Source organism: Hypanus sabinus, chromosome 19 (assembly GCF_030144855.1).
Source record: "Hypanus sabinus isolate sHypSab1 chromosome 19, sHypSab1.hap1, whole genome shotgun sequence".
NCBI lineage: Eukaryota > Metazoa > Chordata > Chondrichthyes > Myliobatiformes > Dasyatidae > Hypanus > Hypanus sabinus.
Genome location: NC_082724.1, coordinates 76,345,633 through 76,367,342, shown reverse-complemented (window position 1 = coordinate 76,367,342; position 21,710 = coordinate 76,345,633). Strand labels below are relative to the sequence as shown.

General features: G+C 41.2%; 1 protein-coding gene across 2 annotated transcripts in view; it reads right to left on the bottom strand.

Moving 5' to 3' along the window:
- The window catches only part of LOC132378073 (copine-9-like), a 643,860-nt gene that overhangs the window by 34,882 nt on the left and 587,268 nt on the right, over positions 1 to 21,710 (bottom strand). For both annotated transcript variants that reach the window (XM_059944788.1, XM_059944789.1), the window contains 2 exons: positions 15,541 to 15,643; positions 1,987 to 2,044 (listed from right to left, as the gene is read on the bottom strand). In XM_059944788.1, the coding sequence (XP_059800771.1) occupies positions 1,987 to 2,044; positions 15,541 to 15,643 (161 nt within the window). The remainder of the gene's footprint in view (positions 1 to 1,986; positions 2,045 to 15,540; positions 15,644 to 21,710) is intronic.

Sequence of the window (21,710 nt, the reverse complement as noted above, 5' to 3'; positions counted from 1 at the left end):
CCTATTACCTCTCTCTGGTCTCCCTCCTCCGTCCCTTTCTTCCGTGGTCCACTATCCTCTCCTATAGATTCCTTCTGCCTCAGCCCTTTACCTTTTCCATCTATCACCTCTCAGCATCTTATTTCATCCCCCCCCCCGTTCACCACCCACCCACCTTCCCCCTCAACTAGTTTCACCTATCAGCTGTCAGCTTGCACGTTCCCCTCCCTCCACCTTCCTAATTTAGCTTCTTCCCCCTTCCTTTCCAGTCCTGATGAAGGGTCTTGGGCTAAAATATAAGCTGTTTAACTCTGCTCCGTAAATAGAGCCTGACTTCTTCAGAGCCTCCAGCATATTATGTGTGTCCCTCTGGATTTCCAGCACATATGCAGAATCCTTTGTGCTTGTATGAATGCTACTGTTGACGAAGACGGAGTAACAACAGATTTGGGCCCTTTTCTGACAGCTAAGGAGGTCAGTGCCCAACCTGACATGCTGATGAGTCAGTGCTCACACTTCAGCCCGAGAGCACGTGTGTTCTGTGCTGGTATCTGATGTCAGAACAGCAGCCCACATGTTAAAGCTAGCAAGTGCATATTATAGGTTAATATCGCACTGAGTGTGCTTCTTAAATCAAGTATCTGGGAACAGTGACGCTCATGGAACAATCTAAGATGCAGAAAAGACAGCAGTGGGATGCTGTTAACCTTGGATCTCACAGCTACATTACTGCCATCTTCACCACAGGGTGAAGAAAACTGGGAAAGTAAATGCATGCACTGTATTAAAAACAAAAGTAGCTATAAATAATATAAATGATTCAGAATATTTTGAATCAGTTATAAGATTTTAATGGGAACATTAAGCGTAGCACATACAACAGTACAGCACAGGAACAGGCCATTCAGCCCGCAATGTTGTCCTGAACCAGCTAAAAAGCAAATCAGAAACAGCCAAACACTAAACGCTGTTGCCTACACAATATCCATACCCCTCCATCTTCCTTACATCTGTGTGCCAATCCAAACAGCTCTTAAAAGCCTCCAATGTATTTGTCTCTACCACCACACCAGGCAGTGCATCCACCACTCGTTGAGTAAAAATCTCACCCCTCATACCCCCCTTTGAATCTACCCTCTCTCACTTTCAATGCATGCCTTCTGGTATTAGACATTTCAACCCTGGGAAACCGATACTCTCTGCCCACTCCATCTATGTCTTTCATAATCTTGTAGCCCTGTGTTAGATCTCCCTTCAGTCTCCGGCGCTCCAGAGAGAGCTGCGGATGATAGCACATGCTCCCTAAACCAGGCAGCATCCTGGTAAACCTTATCTGCACCCTCTCCAAAGCCTCAATATCCTTCCCATAGTGGAACTGTATGCAATACTCCAGATGTGGCCTAACCAGAGTTCTGTAAAGTTGCAACATTCTCTTGACTTTTGAACTCAAAGCCTTGACTAATAAAAGCAAGGTTAATGATGGGATTCCCTAAAATAAAGAAGGAACTGTGGTTAAGACTTAGAAATCCTCACTGAAATAGCTGACTTGTGGATGTCTATTAAAAAATGGGTGGAGTTGTCTCTTATATGCCATGTTCAAGTTCCTGTCTGTTGCTGTATAGGGGAATGCTAGGCAACAAATTTGCAAATACTTGGTTACTTAATTCATAAAATTAAATTGGATTTCCACTGTCTGTCTGTGTTGAGGCACCCTGTACTAAAGGGCAAATGGTGGGATTTTATGCAAATATAAGGCACTCTTATTAAAAACAACTCTATCATTCACAGGGTTCCTGGAGATACATGACTTCCATCTTCTTAAGGCTAACTTTGAAAAGGTGGAAATACGTTATAATAAATGTCATAGTCCCTATAAAAGTCTCTTGAAAGATCCATCAAAACATCGTCTGGTTGAAGTGATCTCCTTCAAGTCATTGGAACCTGCTCATGATAACAGGTGATTTCAGTACATTCTCTGTGGTGACGCCGTATTTACAGAATACTCACCATCAAACTCTGCAGGTCCCACTCCAACTATGATTATTGACATCGGAAGGACTGAGGCCTGTTTAATTTAAAGATGAGGCAGTATAAGTAATCCAATATTCTACAGTTTTTTTTCATAGCTAGGCATGAAAAATAATTGATGTTTTTAATAGGCTTCAACTATCACCTTCCAGCTATCCTTCCACTCCCCCCCCTCCCCCCCACCTTTTTATTCTGGCACCTTGCCCCTTCCTTCCCAGTGCTGAAGAATGGTCTTGGCCCAAAACGGCGACTGTTTGTTCATTTCTATAGGTGATGCCCGACCTGCTGAGCTCCGCCTGCATTTTGTATTTCTTGCTTTGGATTTCGAGCATTTGCAGAATTTCTTGTGTAACTGATGTTTATTTCACTTTTGTGCTAAAATACTAAACTATGAGTAGCGTAGCAATTGCATTATAGATCAGTAAATATGATCCTAAATGCAACAATGGCATTTTTAGAATTTAAAACAGCTCTTAAAAATTGGTAGATAAAATGGTAAGCACAAGAAATGTTAATACATAGCCATCAGTTTCAAATAAAAATCTAATCGATTAATTCCTGTTCTTTATTCCAGAAATGCCGTATCCTTATTTAGGTTGGCCTTCACTCAGATCCAGATGCTATGATTACATTGAATTACTACTGTAGTTCATGAAGGCAACTTCCTCTCTGAAGTGCCTGCATTTGAGACTCTATGAATTAAAGGAAGCTTCACCCCCAGCTTCTTCTGTGCGTAAAGTTTCACCTCCCTGGCTTATTCTGTGCGTAAAGTTTCACCTCCCTGGCTTATTCTGTGGGTGAAAGTTTCATCCTCTCTCTTATTCCTAACCAACTACCCACGTCTGGACTCTATGAGTTAAAAGAGGCTTCATCCTCTGGTTTATTCGGAACTAACTTACAGTTCACATGTGTATTTTGTCTGCAAGATGTAAGTTTTGAATTTATTATTTCCTGATTAACGAATGCAAATTTTTAGTTAGTGAATTTGCTGTGATTTCCTTATTCTCCAGGTGTACATTACCTTACCCTGATGCAATGGATCACAGAGTCTACCTGTATCTTTCATTACAGAAATAAAGTTGGGGCAAGCTAAGCCTTTCCTTTTACACAATTCAATGAAATATCCATAATTTCAATACAAGAAAATTATTTCTTGACCATTGTTTATTGTTCTGTAGATTAAAAATCTGATTCAATAGAACCATAGAACCAGAGAACACTACAGCACAGTACAGGCCCTTCAGCCCTCCATGTTGTGCCGACCCATATAATCCTTAAAAAAAAGTACTAACCCCACAATACCCCATAACCCTCCATTTTTCTTTCTTCCATGTGCCTGTCCAAGAGGCTCTTAAATACCCCAAATGTTTTAGCCTCCGCCACCATCCCTAGCAAGTCATTCCAGGCACTCACAACCCTCTGTGTAAAAAAACTTACCCCTGATGTCTCCTCTAAACTTCCCTCCAAAGAGAAAAGTCCCAGCTCTGCTAACCTTGCTTCATGTGACTTGTTCTCCAAACCAGTTAACATCCTGGTAAATCTCCTCTGCACCCTCTCCATAGCTTCCACATCCTTCCTATAATGAGGTGACCAGAACTGAACACAATACTCTAAGTGCAGTCTCACCAGAGATTTGTAGAGTTGCAACATGACTTCTCTACTCTTGAACTCAATCCCCCTGTTAATGAAGCCTAGCATCCCATAGGCCTTCTTAACTACCCTATCAACCTGTGCAGCGATCTTGAGGGATGTATGGATTTGAACCCCAAGGTCCCTTTGTTCATCCACACTCTTAAGTAACTGACCATTAATCCTGTACTCAGTCTTCTGATTTGTCCTTCCAAAATGCATCACCTCACACTTGTCTGGATTGAACTCCATCTGCCATTTTTCTGCCCAACTCTGTAGCCTGTCTATATCCTCTTGTAACCTTCAAAAATCTACAGCTCCATCCACAACTCCTCCAATCTTCATGTCATCCACAAACTTACTCACCCATCCTTCCGCCTCTACATCCAGGTCATTTATAAAAATCACAAATAGCAGGCGTCCCAGGACAGATCCCTGCAGCAATCCACTAGTCACCAACCTCCAGGCAGAATACTTTCCTTCCACAACTACCCTCTGCTTTCTTCCTTTAAGCCAATTTTTTATCCAAACAGCCAAGGTTCCACATCCCATGCCTCATGTCTTTCTGGATGAGTCTCTCATGAGGGACCTTGTCAAATGCTTTGCTAAAGTCTATGTAGACCATATCCACTGCCCTACCCTCATCAATTTCTTTTGTTACCTCTTCAAAAAACTCTATCAGGCTCGTGAGGTACGATCTTCCCTTCACAAAGCCATGTTGACTATCCATGAGTAGACTGTATTTCTCCAAATGCTCGGAGTGGTACGCCACCGACGTAAGACTCGCCGGTCTATAGTTCCCAGGTTTGTCCCTATTACCTTTTTTAAACAAGGGAACTACATTTGCCATTCTCCAATCTTCCAGCACTTCCCCTGCAGCCAAAGAGGATTCAAAGATCATAGCTAATGCTCCTGCGATCTCTTCTCTTAATTCCCACAACAACCTGGGGTGTATCATATCCGGCCCTGGGGATTTATCAATCTTAATGTTTTTAAGAAGATCCAGCACTTCTTCTTCCTTAATCTCCACATTGTCCAGCACACAAGCCTGCTCTACTTCGACTTCATCCTGATCAAGATCAAAATTCCACCTCACACACTTTTAAACTGATGCCCAATCTACATATAAGAAGACATTTTCACTTGTCATTAGGCCTCCAATATATGAAATGTTTTATTCAGTGGAAACAGATGCTGACCCATCTCATTGAACTCTGCCATCTATTTTTGGGGGTTAAGCCAATGTGGGAAAGATTAGTTGATCATGGTCAATTGTCTAAAAGTAAAACAATATGTAGCTTTGTATCAGATTTGAACCTAATGTGCCCAGCACAAGCAGGACTTGTTCAAGTCATAGCCCTTAGTCCAATCTTATTCAAATTGAGGTCAAAAGACATCTGACCTGACATCATCACTTTCCTACTGGGGGGGGGGGGGGGGGTTAAGTTAAAATTAGACCTAAACTTCTTGCTGTTCCAAAGAATTTAAATAATGCAAATGTTGATATTTTAAGTCTAGTTAAGGTTTCTCAAAGTTGTGTTATAAAAGGATTGACCACCTTTAGTACAGAGAAAAATTGCAAGGATATTGCCAGGACTTGAGGACTTGAGTTATAGGGAAAGACTGAACATGCTAGGGCCTTGTTCCCTAGACCATAGAACAAAGAGGGGAGATTTGATGGAGGTCTACAAAATTATTAAGGGTAAAGGTAGGGTTAATGCAATTAGGCTTTTTCCACTGAGGTCAGCTAAGACTTGAACATAGATTAAGGGTTGAAAGATGAAATCTCTTCACGGAGAGTGAGTTACCAGTGGAAGTGGTGGATGCAGGTTCAATTTCAACATTTAAGAGATATTTGGATATGGACATGGATGGGAGAGGTATTGAGGGCTATGGGCTGGGTGCAAGTCAAAGGGACTGGGCTGAATTATATTTTGGCATGGACTAGATGGGCCAAAGGGCCTGTTTTGTGCTGCAGAGCACTAATACTCTATAACTTTAGTTACTCCTCCGATTAGCAAACATCTTCTCCAAAGTGAAATTCTGGTGCAGTAGTGTTTCTCTGAGGTCATTAAATTATAATTTCAATCCAAGTTCTTAAACAAAGAGGAGAGAAAAGTTATGGAACCATTTGCAATTTCAAAATTAAATTGAAGTTGCTAAGAGTTTTGCTTCACCATGCACCTCCTGCCACGCTTCCACTCCTTACACTGATAGTCACTTAGAGTTAAGGTTAATGATTAAGTGGAGCAGTAGTACAAATGAACAACAAGCCAAGGCTACAATACCATGTCTAAAGTGAGACACTTAGCATTGAAAGGCTTTTGCTCTGGATCTCCAAGACCTGTCCACCATTTACAAAGCACAAGCCAGGAATTGCCCAACCCATCTTTAGAAGTCAGTTCTTTGCTTATCAATTGCTTCACAAGGCCCTCCTTTGATATGCAGGCTAGTACGCAAGCCAGAGTACGATACGGACAGCAAACGGTTGCCCATGCAGCAGGCTCCCCTCTCCACACAGCTGATGAATCCAATGCAACAGCAGAGACCGATATAATTTGGCATCGACGGCATCACAGGAGTTGACAGTCAGCGTTGAACTCAACATTGGTCTGCCTTGGGGACTCGAGCTCAGGATTTTTATCTTGGGGTTTACTGGTGATGCTATACCATGCTATACCATGAGTGGGTATAGCCTCAAGACAGCAGAGGATCAGAGTCTTCCTTCTCCCAGATGAGCTGCCAATCATGGCTGATGAGCCTAACCTACCCGAAGTGACTGGTCTTAAGGTGCCAGTAACTTGTCTTTGTTCCTTCTCCTGTCAGCACAAACAGTTCTTCCAGGCTTATAGTTAAGCCACATGTGAAGGCCAGGAGCTGGACTTGGTTGTCAGCTATCAGTTCCCCTGCCCATGCCAATCTTTAAGGAACCAATTACTTCAATGTTCCAGAAATTCAAACAAGTAATCAATCAACAACATATCATTAAAAATAGACACTGCAATCTATTTTCACAATTTTCCACTACAATCCTTTCAATATACCCCTTCCTAAAATCTGTTGCCCAGCAGCATATATCTGATGTACATCTGATCCTAGCTTGAAGAGCAAAATTTCCTCCATTTTACATACTAGTTCTTTGATTCAAAGGCTAGTAAGCTATTAACCTTTTTGAATATACTTCTTCCATCCTACATCCTTCTTGCATTTCTATTGCTCATTGTGTCTTGAACTAGAGAATGGGTGGTGATTCCAATCACAAACAGGAGAAAATCTGCAGATGCTGGAAATCCAAGCAACACACACAAAATGCTGGTGGAACTCAGCAGGCCAGGCAGCATCTATGGAAAAGAGTACAGTCAATGTTTCGGGCCAAGACCCTTCAGCAGGACTGGACAATGAGGATAAGGAATATGAGTTAGAAGGTGGGGAAGGGGAGAAAAAAACACAATATGAGAGGTGACCACCCCACCAGCCTCCATGTCCAGCACGTAATTCCCTGTATCTTCTGCCATCTCCAGTGGGATCCCACCACTAAACACATCTTTCCCACTCCCCACTTTCTGGTTTTTGCAGTGATCAATCCCTACGTGATTCTCTTGTCCAGATGTCCCTCCTCATTGATCTCCCTCCTGCCACTTGTCCTTGCAAGTGGAATCAGTGCTACACCTCCTCCCTCACTACCATTCAGGGCTCCAAACAGTCCTTCCAAGTGAGGCGACACTTCACCTGTGTGTCTGTTGGGTCATCTATTGTATCCGGTGCTCCCAGTGTGGCCTCCTGTACACTGATGAGACCCGACATAGATTGGATGACTACTTCGCCAAGCACCTACACTCTGTCTGCCAGAAAAAGCAGGATCTTACAGTGCCCACTCAGTTTAATTCCACTCTGCATTCTCATTCTAATTAGTTCATCCATGGCCTCCTCCACTGTTGTAATGAGGCCACACACAGGCTGAGTAGCCTCCAAACTGATGGCATGAACATTGATTGCTTGAACTTCTGGTAATGCCCTCCCTTCTCTATTCCCCATCCCCCTTTCCCTCTCTCACCATAGCTCTTTCCTGCCCATCACCTCCCTCTGGTGCTCCTCCCCACATCCCTTTCTCTTTCTTCCATGGCCTACTGTCTTCTCCTATTGGATTCCCTCTTCTCCAACCCTGTTTCTCTTCCACCAATCAATTTCCCAGCTCGTTACTTCACCCCTCCCCCCACCCGGTTTCACCTTTCACCTTGTGTTTCTCCTTCCCCTCCCCCCCACCTTCTAAGTCTGATTCCTCTTTTTCTCCCCTGTCCTGCCGATGAGTCTCGACCTGAAACGACAACTGTACTCTTTTCCATAGATGCTGAGTTCCTCCAGTATTTTGTGTTTACAGAGTATGTGGTTTCTTTTTCATCGATGCTGAGCTCCTCCAGCATTTTGTGTTTACAGAGTATGGGGTTTCTTTTCCTTAAGGCATAGACTTATTCACTGAAGCAGAAAGGCTGAGCCTAACTACAAAAGAAAGTGATTCTACCAGCCTGCTCCAAATGTACCTTTCAAAAGAATTATGTGATGCTAGAAAATCTGGACCTCAGAAGCCCCCTCTCAGCAAAGCCAGACTGATGGTGAAATCTACCTATGTCACCGACCTAGTGTTTGTCTAACAGATGGAAAGGGCGTTTGAGGGTGAAACTGCAAACGGGAATAGTGAAGGTGAGTGATGATTAGCATGGACATTGGAAAATAGGGATTAAGGGACTGTTTCGGTGCTATATGACTTTGTGACTTTAAGATCAAAACGTCAGGCCTTTTGTAAAGCACCTAGTTAACCAAGCCACATTGTCCCCATTAGTCAATAGGGAACCCAAACAATTGGAGTGGAAGCAGGTCATCTCTGATCTTCAGGGATGGCCCAAGAAGGGGTAGAAGAATAAAGGGCATTTTCAACTTCAGATACTTGGTTTTTTAATTGTTCAGTTAGGCTTTGTGGTATTACTTCTCTCTGCATAATTGTAGAAACCTAGATATGTTCTGTAGATTCTTTTGCATTAATGACATCTCACTGAGTTCCTTTGATCATAGGCGAAACACTTCCATAACTGGATGAACTACATCCAGTTCATAACTGGATGAACTGGGAGCTGGATGAACTATGGATCATTCGGGAGGCAGAGGCAAAGATAGATAGGAGTTATCAGGAGGTAGTCACACCAAAAATTCAAGAAGTAGACAGATGGGTGACGGTCCAGAGAGGCAGGGGGAGCAGGCAGAGAGAGCAGAGCACCCCTGCGGCCATTCCCATTAACAATAAGTATACCGTACTGGATACTGTTGATGGGGATGACCTACCAGGAATGAGTTGTAGTGGTCCTGCCTCTGGCACAGAGGTTGAACCCTCAACTAGAAAGGGGAGGAGGGAAGAGAAGAGAGCAACAGTGTTAGGGGATTCTATAGTCAGGGGGGCAGATAGGAGATTTTGTGGGGCAGATCGGGAGTCTCGGATGGTATGTTGCCTCCCTGGTGCCAGGGTCCGGGACATCTCAGATTGGGTGCAGGCTATTCTTGAGAATGAGGGCATGAACCCAGATGTAGTGGTCCATGTAGGGACCAATGATGTAGGTAAGGTGAGTGAGGAGGTCCTGCTTAGAGAGTTCAGGGAGTTAGGAGGGAAGCTGAAAGGCAGGACCTCCAGGGTGACAATCTCGGGATTGCTACCTGTGCCACATGCGAGTGAGGTGAAGAATAGAATGATTATGCACATTAATACGAGGCTGAGAGCATGGTGCAGGAAGGAAGGGTTCAGGTTTTTGGATAATTGGTCTTTGTTCCAGGGACATTGGGATCTGTTTCGAAGGGACGGTCTACATCTGAACCGGAGGGGTACTAACATTCTTGCAGGAGTGTTTGCTAGTGCTGCTAGGGGGGGTTTAAACTAGATGTGCAGGGGGCAGGGATCCAGATTACGAGAGAAGATGATATGATGAAGGATAACGGACAGGTGGGGAATACACGTTTCCCAAATATTAATTGTGTAAAGGAGAAAGGTGAGACAGAACATGTGTTGGAGAAGTTACATGTACAAAGGGTTGGTCAGAAGGAGCATGGGGTTAAATGTGTAGAAGGTTTGGGTGATCTTGAGAAGGTCATCAAAATTCAAGGTGCAATTAGCCCGATGGAAGTTCAAGGAGCTGGGTTAGGTACAATAGACAGTGTTTTAAGCAAAGAGAGGAGGAATGGGCTAAGAATTCTATACTTGAATGCGCGTAGTGTCAGAAATAAGACAGATGAGCTTGAAGCTCAGATGAAAATGGGGAACTACGATATTGTTGGGATAATGGAGACATGGCTGCAAGGGGATCAGGCCTGGGAATTGAGTGTACCAGGGTATACGTGCTATCGTAGAGACAGAAATATGGGAAGAGGGAGTGGGGTGGCCCTGTTGGTGAGGAATGAGATTCAGTCCTTAGCAAGAGGTGACTTGGGAACAGGGGAAGTAGAGTCTGTGTGGATTGAGCTGAGGAACAGTAAGGGTAAAAAGACCCTAATGGGTGTTGTGTACAGGCCCCCAAACAGTAGCGTGGATATTGGGTACAAGTTGATTAGGGAGTTAACATTGGCATGTGCTAAAGGTAATGCAGTCATTATGGGAGATTTCAACATGCAGGTGAACTGGGAGAAACAGGTAGGTGCTGGACCCCAGGATAGGGAGTTTGTGGAGTGTCGAAGGGATGTATTTTTGGAACAGTTTGTGCTTGAGCCAACAAGGAACGAGGCTATTTTGGACTTGGTGATGTGTAATGAACAGGAATTGATAAGTGATCTTGAAGTAAAGGAGCCATTAGGAAGTAGTGATCATAACATGGTAAGTTTTTATCTACAATTTGAGAGGGATAAGGGCAGATCAGAGGTGCCAGTGTTGCAATTAAATAAAGGAGACTACGGAGCCATGAGGGAAGAGCTGGCCAAAGTTAAATGGGCAGATGCCCTGGGAGGAAAGACAGTGGATCAGCAGTGGCAGATATTCTTGGGGATAATACAAAAGATGCAAAAGCAGTTCATTCCAATGAGAAGGAAGGATTCAAAGAGGGGGAAGGGGCCAAAGTGGTTGACAAAGGAAGTCAGAGATTGCATAGCATTAAAGAAAAAGAAGTATGACAGGGCTAAGATAATTGGGAAAGTTTTAAGGAACAGCAGATCTTAACTAAAAAAGCAATACGGAGAGAAAAAATCAGGTATGAGCTCAGTCTAGCCAGGAATATAAAAGGGGATAGCAAAAGCTTTTTTAGCTATGTGAAGAGAAAGAAGATAGTTAAGAACAATGTTGGCCCCTTGAAGAATGAATTGGGAGAAATTGTTATGGGAAACAGGGAAATGGCAACAGAATTTAATGCGTACTTTAGATCTGTCTTCACCAGGGAGGACACAAGCAATCTCCCAGATGTATGGATGGGCCAGGGTCATAAGATATCAGAGGAATTGAGACAGATTGACATTAGGAAAGAAACTGTGATGAGTAGACTGGTAGGACTGAAGGCTAATAAATCCCCGGGTCCAGATGGTCTGCATCCGAGGGTTCTAAAAGAGGTGGCTCAGGAAATTGCGGATGCATTGGTAATCATTTTCCAATGTTCCTTAGATTCAGGATCAGTTCCTGAAGATTGGAGAGTGGCTAATGTTATCCCACTTTTCAAGAAGGGAGGGAAGGAGAAAACAGAGAACTATCGCCCTGTTAGCCTAACGTCAGTCGTGGGGAAGATGCTTGAGTCCATTAAGGACGAAATTGTGGCACATCTTGATGGCAGAAATAGGATTAGGCCGAGCCAGCATGGATTTACCAAGGGCAAATCATGCTTGACTAATCTGTTGGAGTTTTTTTGAGGGTGTAGCAAGGATGTTAGACGAGGGTAAGCCAGTGGATGTTGTGTACCTAGATTTTCAGAAGGCATTTGATAATGTGCCACATAGGAGATTGGTGAGTAAAATCAGAGCTCATGGCATTGGGGGCAGGGTTTCAACATGGATAGAAAACTGGTTGGCAGATAGAAAGCAAAGGGTAGCAGTGAATGGGTGTTTCTCGGACTGGCTGGAGGTGACTAGTGGGGTACCACAGGGCTCTGTATTGGGACCACAGCTCTTTACGATTTATGTCAATGATTTAGATGACGGCATTGAAAACTATATCAGCAAGTTTGCTGACGATACTAAACTGGGTGGCAGTGTGACATGCGAAGAGGACGTTAGGAGAATACAGGGAGACTTGGATAGGCTGGGTGAGTGGGCAGATACTTGGCAGATGTCATTCAATGTGAATAAATGTGAAGTTATCCACTGGAAGCAGGAACAAGAGGGTAGAGTATTGTCTGAATGGTGTAGAGTTAGGTAAGGGAGAAATGCAAAGAGACCTAGGAGTCCTAGTTCATCAGTCAATGAAGGTGAATGAGCAAGTGCAACAGGCAGTGAAGAGGGCAAATGGAATGTTGGCCTTTATTACAAGGGGAATTGAGTACAAGAGCAAGGATGTCCTTTTGCATTTGTACAGGGCCCTGGTGAGACCACACCTGGAATATTGTGTACAGTTTTGGTCTCCAGGTTTGAGGAAGGACATTCTGGCAATTGAGGAAGTGCAGCGTAGATTCACTAGGTTGATTCCTGGGATGGCAGGGCTGTCTTACGTGGAGAGATTGGGCTTGTACACACTGGAATTGAGGAGATTGAGAGGGGATCTGATTGAAACGTTTAAGATAATTAAAGGATTTGATAGGATTGAGGCAGGAAATATGTTCCAGATGTTGGGAGAGTCCAGTACCAGAGGGCATGGATTGAGAATAAGAGGTCAGTTATTTAAAACAGAGTTGAGGAAGAACTTCTCCCAGAGAGTTGTGGAGGTGTGGAATGCACTGCCTCGGAAGACGGTGGAGGCCAATTCTCTGGATGCTTTCAAGAAGGAGCTAGATAGATATCTGATGGATAGGGGAATCAAGGGATATGGGGACAAGGCAGGGACTGGGTATTGATAGTGAATGATCAGCCATGATCTCAGTATGGTGGTGCAGACTCGAGGGGCCGAATGGTCTACTTCTGCACCTATTGTCTATTGTCTATTAACTCCTGTCAATGAAACTCTTGGACAGGGCTTTACTTTAGTACGATGACACACAGTTTGCTTTCGCTGAAATAATTGAGATAGTCACATTAACACTGCCCTCCCCCAAAGGTCTGGAATGGAAGATCAGAACTGAAGGAAACTGGATTCACGCTCAAAACCTCCAGTTAATCGATCATTGTCTTGTCTTCCCAATGCTCAAATAAGGCAAAAGATTTGATCGAAATACAGACACTTCCAAGGACCAAAGTCTGTACTTTCACTTCTGATACAGTGAGTAAGGCATGGTGCCTGAAGATTCTGATTAATTAGATTGATTAATTGGGGCAGCTGATTATTTGGGACAACTCTTAATTAATTAAGAAAATAGCTGCAACTTCCTTTGTTTATTTGGGACACTATGCTGCTTAACTGGTGCAGTAGACTGTTGCTGAACAGTTTCTAACTCATGTCAAACATGTGCATGTGCAGTTGTTGCTTACACCGTGCTTATAGTGAATAATTTTAAATAGCGTCACTTGCATGTGCTTGTTTTCAAAAAGCAGTGACTTTTGTCACTGATAGTTGATGAGAGATTAGCATTAAGGCAATTCCGAACTGTTTTGCTCTCTGCAGTTTCAAGGTTTCAGGTTTGGAGATACCAGGAACAGCTGGGAGTGAAAATGAAACAATTTCACCACCTCAGCAAGTTAGAAACTATGAAGAACTTGAAGGTATCAAAATCATCTTGAATGTTACAGTGAAAATGAAGATTTGGAGGATGCAACCATTGATAGGACTATATGAGGGCAGTCTATTATCTACACTTGATGTCAGTGCCGATTTTGTTCACGTACAATCAAAAGAACATGTACACAGCATGAATTCCTTCTTCGATAACTATTAGGAACTAAAATGCAGTTTTGTAGGACTGTATTGATAATGTTCTAATTTGTTCTGTCTTTCATTTAAGCATATTATTTATTACTCACTTAATGAGCCCAAATGTACTGGTCCCAATGTGTCCCAATTAACTGGAATCCACTGTACTTCAGAACAGTGCTCATTGTTATGTAGGTAAATTTAACAGACAAGTTGTACAGAACTATAGTCTAGAGACAACAAGACTTGTGACTGTACTATTTTAAGTAAGACTAGTTGAAGGATGAATGTTGATCTGCACACAAGAACTTAATGCTTTTAATATTGCAACTCTATCTACAGGTCTCTTTAATTAATTTCTCCCCAACCACACAAATGCTGCCTTTCAGACAGAGTAATAAAGGACAATTGGAAATTTCTATGTCTTTTAAACCAGCCATATTTTTTTTGCTAGCAAGGTGATGCAGCAGTCTTGTGGCTCCAATGACAAAGGTTTGGTCCTGGCTTCCAGTACCGTCTGCATGAAGTTTGCACATTCTCCCTGTAGGCAAATTACTTTCTTCTGATGCTTTGGCTTTCTTCTGCATCCCAAAGAAGTGCTGGTTTGGTGGTAACTATAAATTGCCTCTTGTCTGTGTAGCTGGTGGGAGAATCTGGGGAGTGTTGGTGACTCTGTGTGAATGAATAGGTTACCAGTAGGAAAATGGACGTCACTGTTGCCATAGGTGTCCAATCTCACAAGAAACTGCAGAGCTATGGATCCAATTCAGCACATCAAGGAAACTAGACTCCCCTCCATGGACATGTCAATACTTCTCACTGCCTTTGGTAAGCAGGCGGAGTAATTAAAAGTCCTTCCCCTGATGATTTTATCTTCTTCCCATCTTCTATCAGGCAGAAGATAAAAAAGTTTGATAACACTCACCACCAGGCTCAAAGACAGCTTCTATCCCAATGTTATCAGATTCTTGAACAGATCGCTAGCACTTTAAAGATGAATTGTTAATCTCTCAAGCTATCACATTGAGGCCACCCTCAGGATGGAGGAGCAACATACGTTCCGTCCAGGCAGCCTCCAACCTGATGCCATGAACATCAATTTCTCCTGGTAATGTTTTTCTTTTTTTTCCTTTTCTCTTCCTCCTTCCTTCTTCTTCCATTCCCCACTCTGACCTTTTACTTTTTTTCTTCACCTGCCTATCACGGTCGCCTGGTGCCGCTCCTCCTTCCCTTTCTCCCATGATCCACTCTCCTTTCCGATCAGATTCTTTCTTCTCCAGCTCTTTACCTTTCCCACCCAACTGGCTTCACCTAATACCTTCCAGCTTGTCCTCCTTCCCATCTCCTTGCTTTTTTATTCTGCCGTCTTCCCGCTTCCTTTTCAGTCCTGACGGAGAGTCTCAGCCTAAAACGTCAACTGTTTATTCACTTACTGAGTTCCTTCAGCATTTTGTGTGTGTTGCACCTTAGTTTCTAACTATCCTGCACTTTCTCTGTAACTGTAACATTATATTCTGTATTATCTCATTGCTTTTCTCTTTGTCCTACCTCATTGTAGTTATGTTTTGAAATGATCTGTTTGGTAGCTTGAAAAAACAGTTTTTCACTGTATTTCTGTATGAAACAATATTAAACTAATTCTCCGTCACTGTCATAAGAAAACGTAATAGAGTATTGTGATTCCTTTCCTTTCCAACCCTGATGAAGAATCTTGGACCAAAAGGTTGACTGTTTATTAATTTCCATAGGTGCTGCCTGACCTGTTCAGTTCCTTCAGCATTTTGTGTGTTGGTCTGGATTTTGAACAACTGCAGAATCTTTTGTGTTTATAGTAGAGTAAGCTTGATGGACCAAATGACCCTAATTCATGCATTCGACTACCTCCATCTGCAAAGCCTACATAATCAGTTTGATCAAAGCATATTAAATAAAGTTTCCTTGTCTTTGCCACTCACGTTAACAATGGCTTCTTTAGTTTGTACCATGTCGGAGATCACCCCGTCGGTGATAATCAACAGCACAAAATACTGGGAGCCATCAGTCACTGGTGCTGCACACCTGCAACACAAGCATATTTTCATTAGTGCAATGTTCTTTTCTTTTTCTTTTTTCAATCTTTTTATTAGTTTCTTAAAAAAACATAACATAATATTATATTACATATGTTATGAATACAATAGATTTGAAATTGAGTTGATAACAAGCTAACAATATCTTATTAAACTATCAGCGAAAAAGGATCATACAATATCAATCTAATCTATATTGATTATACATGAAAAGATTAAAAATAATCATCAAAAGAAAAAGAAAAAAATGTAAAATATAAGAAAAAATGTATATTTAAAGAAATAATAAAAAAAAACTAAACCTAAACTAACATGGGCAATAATAATAGTTTATAAGTATATGATAGTGTCAAAAAACTCCGGAACTCCATACCAGAACAAGAATAATAAGAGTAAAGGTCTGGAAGAAGTCAAATTAATTCATGTGAAAGTGTCGAATGAATGGTCCCCAAGTTTCTTCAAATTTAATTGATGAATCAAAAATAGTACTTCTAATTTTTTCTAAACTTAAGCAAGAAATAGTTTGAGAAAACCATTGAAATGTAGTAGGAGGATTTACTTCTTTCCAATTTTGTAATATAGATCTCCTGGCCATTAATGTTGCAAAGGCAATCATTCGTCTAATTGGAGGAGAGAATCGACTATCATCTTCATTTGGAATACCAAAAATTGCAGTAATAAAATGAGGTTGTAAATCAATATTCCAAATTGAGGAAATGGTAGCAAATATGTCCTTCCAATAATTATGTAAAGTGGGACATGACCAAAACATGTGGGTCAATGAAGCCACATCTGAATGACATCTGTCACATTGAGGATTAACATGAGAGTAAAACCGAGCAAGCTTATCTTTGGACATATGAGCTCTATGTACAACCTTAAATTGTATTAAAGCATGTTTAGCACATATAGAAGACGAATTAACCATTTGTAAAATTTTTTCCCATTTTTCCGTTGAAATATTGTATTGAAGTTCTTTTTCCCATTCCTGTTTAATTCTACCTGATATCTCTGGTTGTATCTTCATAATCATATTATAAATAAGAGCCACTAATCTCTTCTGACAGGGATTTAAAGTAAAAATCATATCTGAAAAATCTATCAAAGTTGAATTAGGGAAGGATGGTAAAACTTTATATAAAAAGTTTCTGATTTGTAAGTATCTAAAAAAATTAGATTTAGGTAATTTAAATTTGTTAGAAAGTTGATCAAAAGACATCAAACTACCTTCAGAAAAAAGATCGCGAAAACATATTATACCTTTCCTTTTCCATATACTAAAAGCTTGATCTGTTAAAGAAGGTTTAAAGAAAAAATTAAGTAAGATAGGGCTATCAAGAACAAAGTTTTTTAGAGTAAAAAATTTACGAAATTGAAACCAAATTCGTAATGTATGTTTGACAATAGGGTTAGATATCTGTTTATTAAGTTTAGCTAAATCAACAGGGAGAGGAGAGCCAAGAACAGAAAATAAAGAATATCCTTGTGTAGCGTTACATTCTAAATTTACCCACTGTGGGCACAATGGTAAATCTAAATCTAATTTCCAGTATAATAAATTCTGAATATTATTCGCCCAATAGTAAAATCTAAAATTGGGTAAAGCTAAACCACCATCTTTTTTAGATTTCTGTAACTGTCTTTTACTTAATCTGGGGTTTTTATTTTGCCACACAAATGAGGAAATTTTTGAATCAATGCTATCAAAAAAAGACTTAGGAATAAAAATTGGTAAGGCTTGAAATAAATATAAAAATTTCGGTAAAATCATCATTTTAACAGCATTGATCCGACCAACCAATGATAAGGATAAAGGAGACCATCTAGTAGTAAGTTGTTGAATTTGATGAAGCATAGGTAAAAAATTCAATCTGAATAAATCTTTATATTTCTTGGTAATTTTTATACCTAAATAAATAAAATTATCAGTAACAATTTTAAATGGTATCCTGTCATTCAGTAAAGTTTGTGCATTTAAAGGGAAGAGTTCACTCTTATCCAAATTTAATTTGTAACCAGAAAAACTAACAAATTGAGCCAACAAGGATAGAATAGCGGGAATAGAATTATCAGGATCAGAAATATATAACAACAAGTCATCAGCATAGAGCGATAACTTGTATAATTTCTCATTACGGGTAATACCAGAAATATTAGGGGATTCACGAATAGCAATGGCTAAAGGTTCTAATGCAATATTAAATAATAAAGGACTTAAGGGACAACCTTGTCTCGTACCACGAGATAATTGAAAAAAAGAGGATCTATAATTATTCGTAAGAACAGAAGCAGCAGGTTTATAATATATTAATTTAATCCATGATATAAAATTAGAACTAAAATTAAAATTCTTCAAGGCATTAAATAAGTATGTCCATTCAACTCTATCAAAAGCTTTTTCAGCTTCTAATGAAATAACACATTCTGGGGTTGTGGGTGAGGAAGTGTAAATTATATTAATAATTTTCTAACATTAAAAAAGGAGTATCGGTTCCTAATGAAACCAGTTTGATCTCCTGAAATAATCTGTGATAGTACCTTTTCTAACCTAATAGCTAAAATTTTTGTAAGAATCTTAGAGTCTACATTTAATAACGATATAGGGCGATAAATTGCACATAAAGTAGGGTCTTTATCTTTATGTTCTAATATTTTATTTTATGTTTATTTAGAGTCACAGTGTGGAATAGCTCCCCCCCCCCCCCCACAACCTTTCGAGACACGCTGTCCATATCCCACTGATTAAACCCTGGTCTAAACAAAGGACAATTTCCATTTTACAAGTAGTTATTAATTTACTAGCTGGTACATCTTCTGACTGTGGGAGGAAACTGGATCACCCAGAAAAAACCCACACAGTCCGTGGGCTGTAGAAACTCCATACAGAGGACACTGGACGCCATGAACTGTAATAGTGTTGCTCATTACTACGCTACCGGAGGGCCTGCTCCGTGTTATTTGCTATCTCTTTGTCAAGAAACACAAACTGAATATTCTCTTCTCTGTGCACTGGTTTTAGAAACTGACTGGGCTGCCAGTCGGTGTGGCAATTTCGGGATTGCAACAGTAATCTCTCAGACATATGTCTAGGGTTGTATTTCAAACAGCAGACTATCATGGACCTCTGGGTAAGTAGGAATCACACATGGCTTGTCAGCGTGGAGAGCCCTGGAGATGATGCTGAATGTGGCATTTCTGGGGCTGACCACACTACTGAAATCTGAATGATTCAAGGTTAGAAAGCAGAGAGGAGGAATCCTGTGAGTGTGTAAACTAAGATGGCCCTCTAAACAAGCAGAGAATATTTCTGCACAACCCTGGTTGCTAACACAATTACAAGGAGGTGGAAATCCATTCTGTTAACTTCCTTAGAACACAATTCCAGTCAAGCTGGCATCAAACTGTGGTCTCGATCAAGCTAATGGCTCAGACTTTGACATTTGTGGCACAAATTAGTACAAAGGGATATGATTTAGTGGGCATTACAGAAGCGTGGTTGCAAGGGGGACAGGATAGGGAATTAAATATGGAAAGATATCAGAAAGGTAGGGGGAGGTGGGATAGAGCTCTGAATGAGGATGAGATCAGGGTGATAGTGAGGGACGATATAAGATCTAAGGAGCAGAATGTTGAATCTGGGTACAGAAGAGGAATAGTAAAGGGAAAAAAATCACCAGTGGGAGTTGCCTAGAGGCCACCAAATAATAACATTTCAGTGGAACAGGCAATAAACAGAGAAATATCTGAGGCATGTAAGAATGGAACAGTAGTTATCGTGGGGGACTTTAGTTTGCCCATAGATTGGGTGATCAAGTTGGTTAAGGCAGTTTTGAGGAGGAGTTCATAGAATGGATCCATAATGGCTTTCTTGAACAGCATGTTACTGAACCAATGAGGGAATGTGCTATCTTAGATCTGGCCCTGTATAATAAGTCAGTTAAAATTGGTGATCTTATTGTTAGGATCATCTTGGAAAGAGTGATCACAATATTGTTGAGCTTCTCATGTAAATGGAAGGTGCAATAGTTTGATCAAAAGCCAGTGTATTATGCCTAAACAGTGGAGACTACAATGGGATGAGGGAGGAGTTGGATAGTGTAGACTGGGAACACAGGCTATGTGGTGAGATGGTTGAGGAACAGTGGAAGACTTCCAAATAAATTTTTCATGGTGCTCAGCAGAAGTATATTCCAGTTAAAAGCAAGGACAGTAAGGGCTGGGAGAGCCAGCTTTGGACAATTAAGGAAATAAAAGAAGGCATCAAACTAAAAGCTTGTACATACAAAGAGTAGTGGGAAACTGGAAGATTGGGAAAACTTTAAAAAGCAACAAAGAACTATTAAGTAAGCAGTAAAGAAAGGGAAGCTAGATTATGAAAGTAAACTGGCACAAAATATAAAAATAGATAGTGAATGTTTTTATAATTATATAAAGCAGAAAAACATGGCTAAAGTGAACGTAGGTCCCTTGGAGGATGAGAAGGTAGAATTGATATTAGGTAATGAGGAAATGGCAGAGGCTTTGAATTACAGCTTTGTGTCGTTCTTCATAGTGCAGGACACATCTAACATGTCAAAGAGAGATGGTGTCAAGTTAGGAAAAGGGGAAGTACAATGAGATCTAGGTGTCCTTGTTCATCAGTCACTGAAAGTAAGCATGCAGGTACAGCAAGCAGTGAAGAAAGCTAATGGCATGTTGGCCTTCATAACAAGGGGAGTTGAGTATAGGAGAAAAGAGGTCCTTCTGCAGTTGTACAGGGCCCTGGTGAGACCACACCTGGAGTATTGTGTACAGTTTTGGTCTCCAAATTTGAGGAAGGACATTCTTGCTATCGAGGGAATGCAGCGTAGATTCACGAGGTTAATTCCTGGGATGGCAGGACTGTCATATGTTGAAAGATTGGAGCGACTGGGCTTGTATACACTGGAATTTAGAAGGATGAGGGGGATCTGATTGAAACTTATAAGATTATTAAGGGATTGGACACGCTAGAGGCAGGAAACACGTTCCCGATGTTGGGGGAGTCCAGAACCAGAGGTCACAGTTTAATAATAAAGGGTAGGCCATTTAGAATGGAGTTCAGGAAAAACTTTTTCACCCAGAGAGTTGTGGATCTATGGAATGCTCTGCCTCAGAAGGCAGTGGAGCCCAATTCTCTGGATGCTTTCAAAAAAGAGTTAGATAGAGCTCTTAAAGATAGCGGAGTCAAGGGATATGGGGAGAAGGCAGGAACGGGGTACTGATTGTGGATGATTAGCCATGGTCACATTGAATGGCGGTGCAGACTTGAAAGGCCGAATGGCATACTCCTGCACCTATTGTTTATTGGTATGGATTCAGTGGGAGGTGAGGACCTCAATACAATAACTGTCACTAGAGTTAGTGCTGAGAAAACTTGTGGACCTGAAGACAGACAAGTCCTCTGGTCCTGATTGAATGCATCCCAGGATACTGAAAGAAATGGCAGAAATTATAGTACAGGATTTGATAATAATTTACCAAAATTCACTGGATTCTGGGCAGGTCCCAATGGATTGGAAGACAGCAAATGTCATGCTATTCTCCACAAAAGGATGTAGGCAAAAAGCAGGTAAGTTAGATTAACACCTTAAGTTGTGAAAATGCTTGAAGCTACTATAACATTAAAGATATAAATAGTGAGGCATCTGGAAAGAAATGGATCCATCAGGCAGACACAGCATGGATTCAGCAAAAGCAGGCCCTGTTTGACAGACTTACTGGAGTTATCGGAGGATATAATGAACACAGTGGATAGAGGGGAACAGATAGATGTTATTTATTTGAATTTGCAGAAGGCATTTGATAAGGTGCCATATAAACGACTTATCCATAAGATAAGAATGCAGAGAGTTGGGTGTGATGTACTAGCATGGATAGAGGATTGGTTAACTGATAGAAAGCAGAGAGTTGGGTTACATGGGTGTTACTCTGGTTGGCAATCAGTGGTGACCAGTGTGCCGCAGGGATCGGTGCTGGGCCCACAACTGTTCACGATGTACATTAACAATCTGGAAGAGGGGACTGAGTGTAGTTTA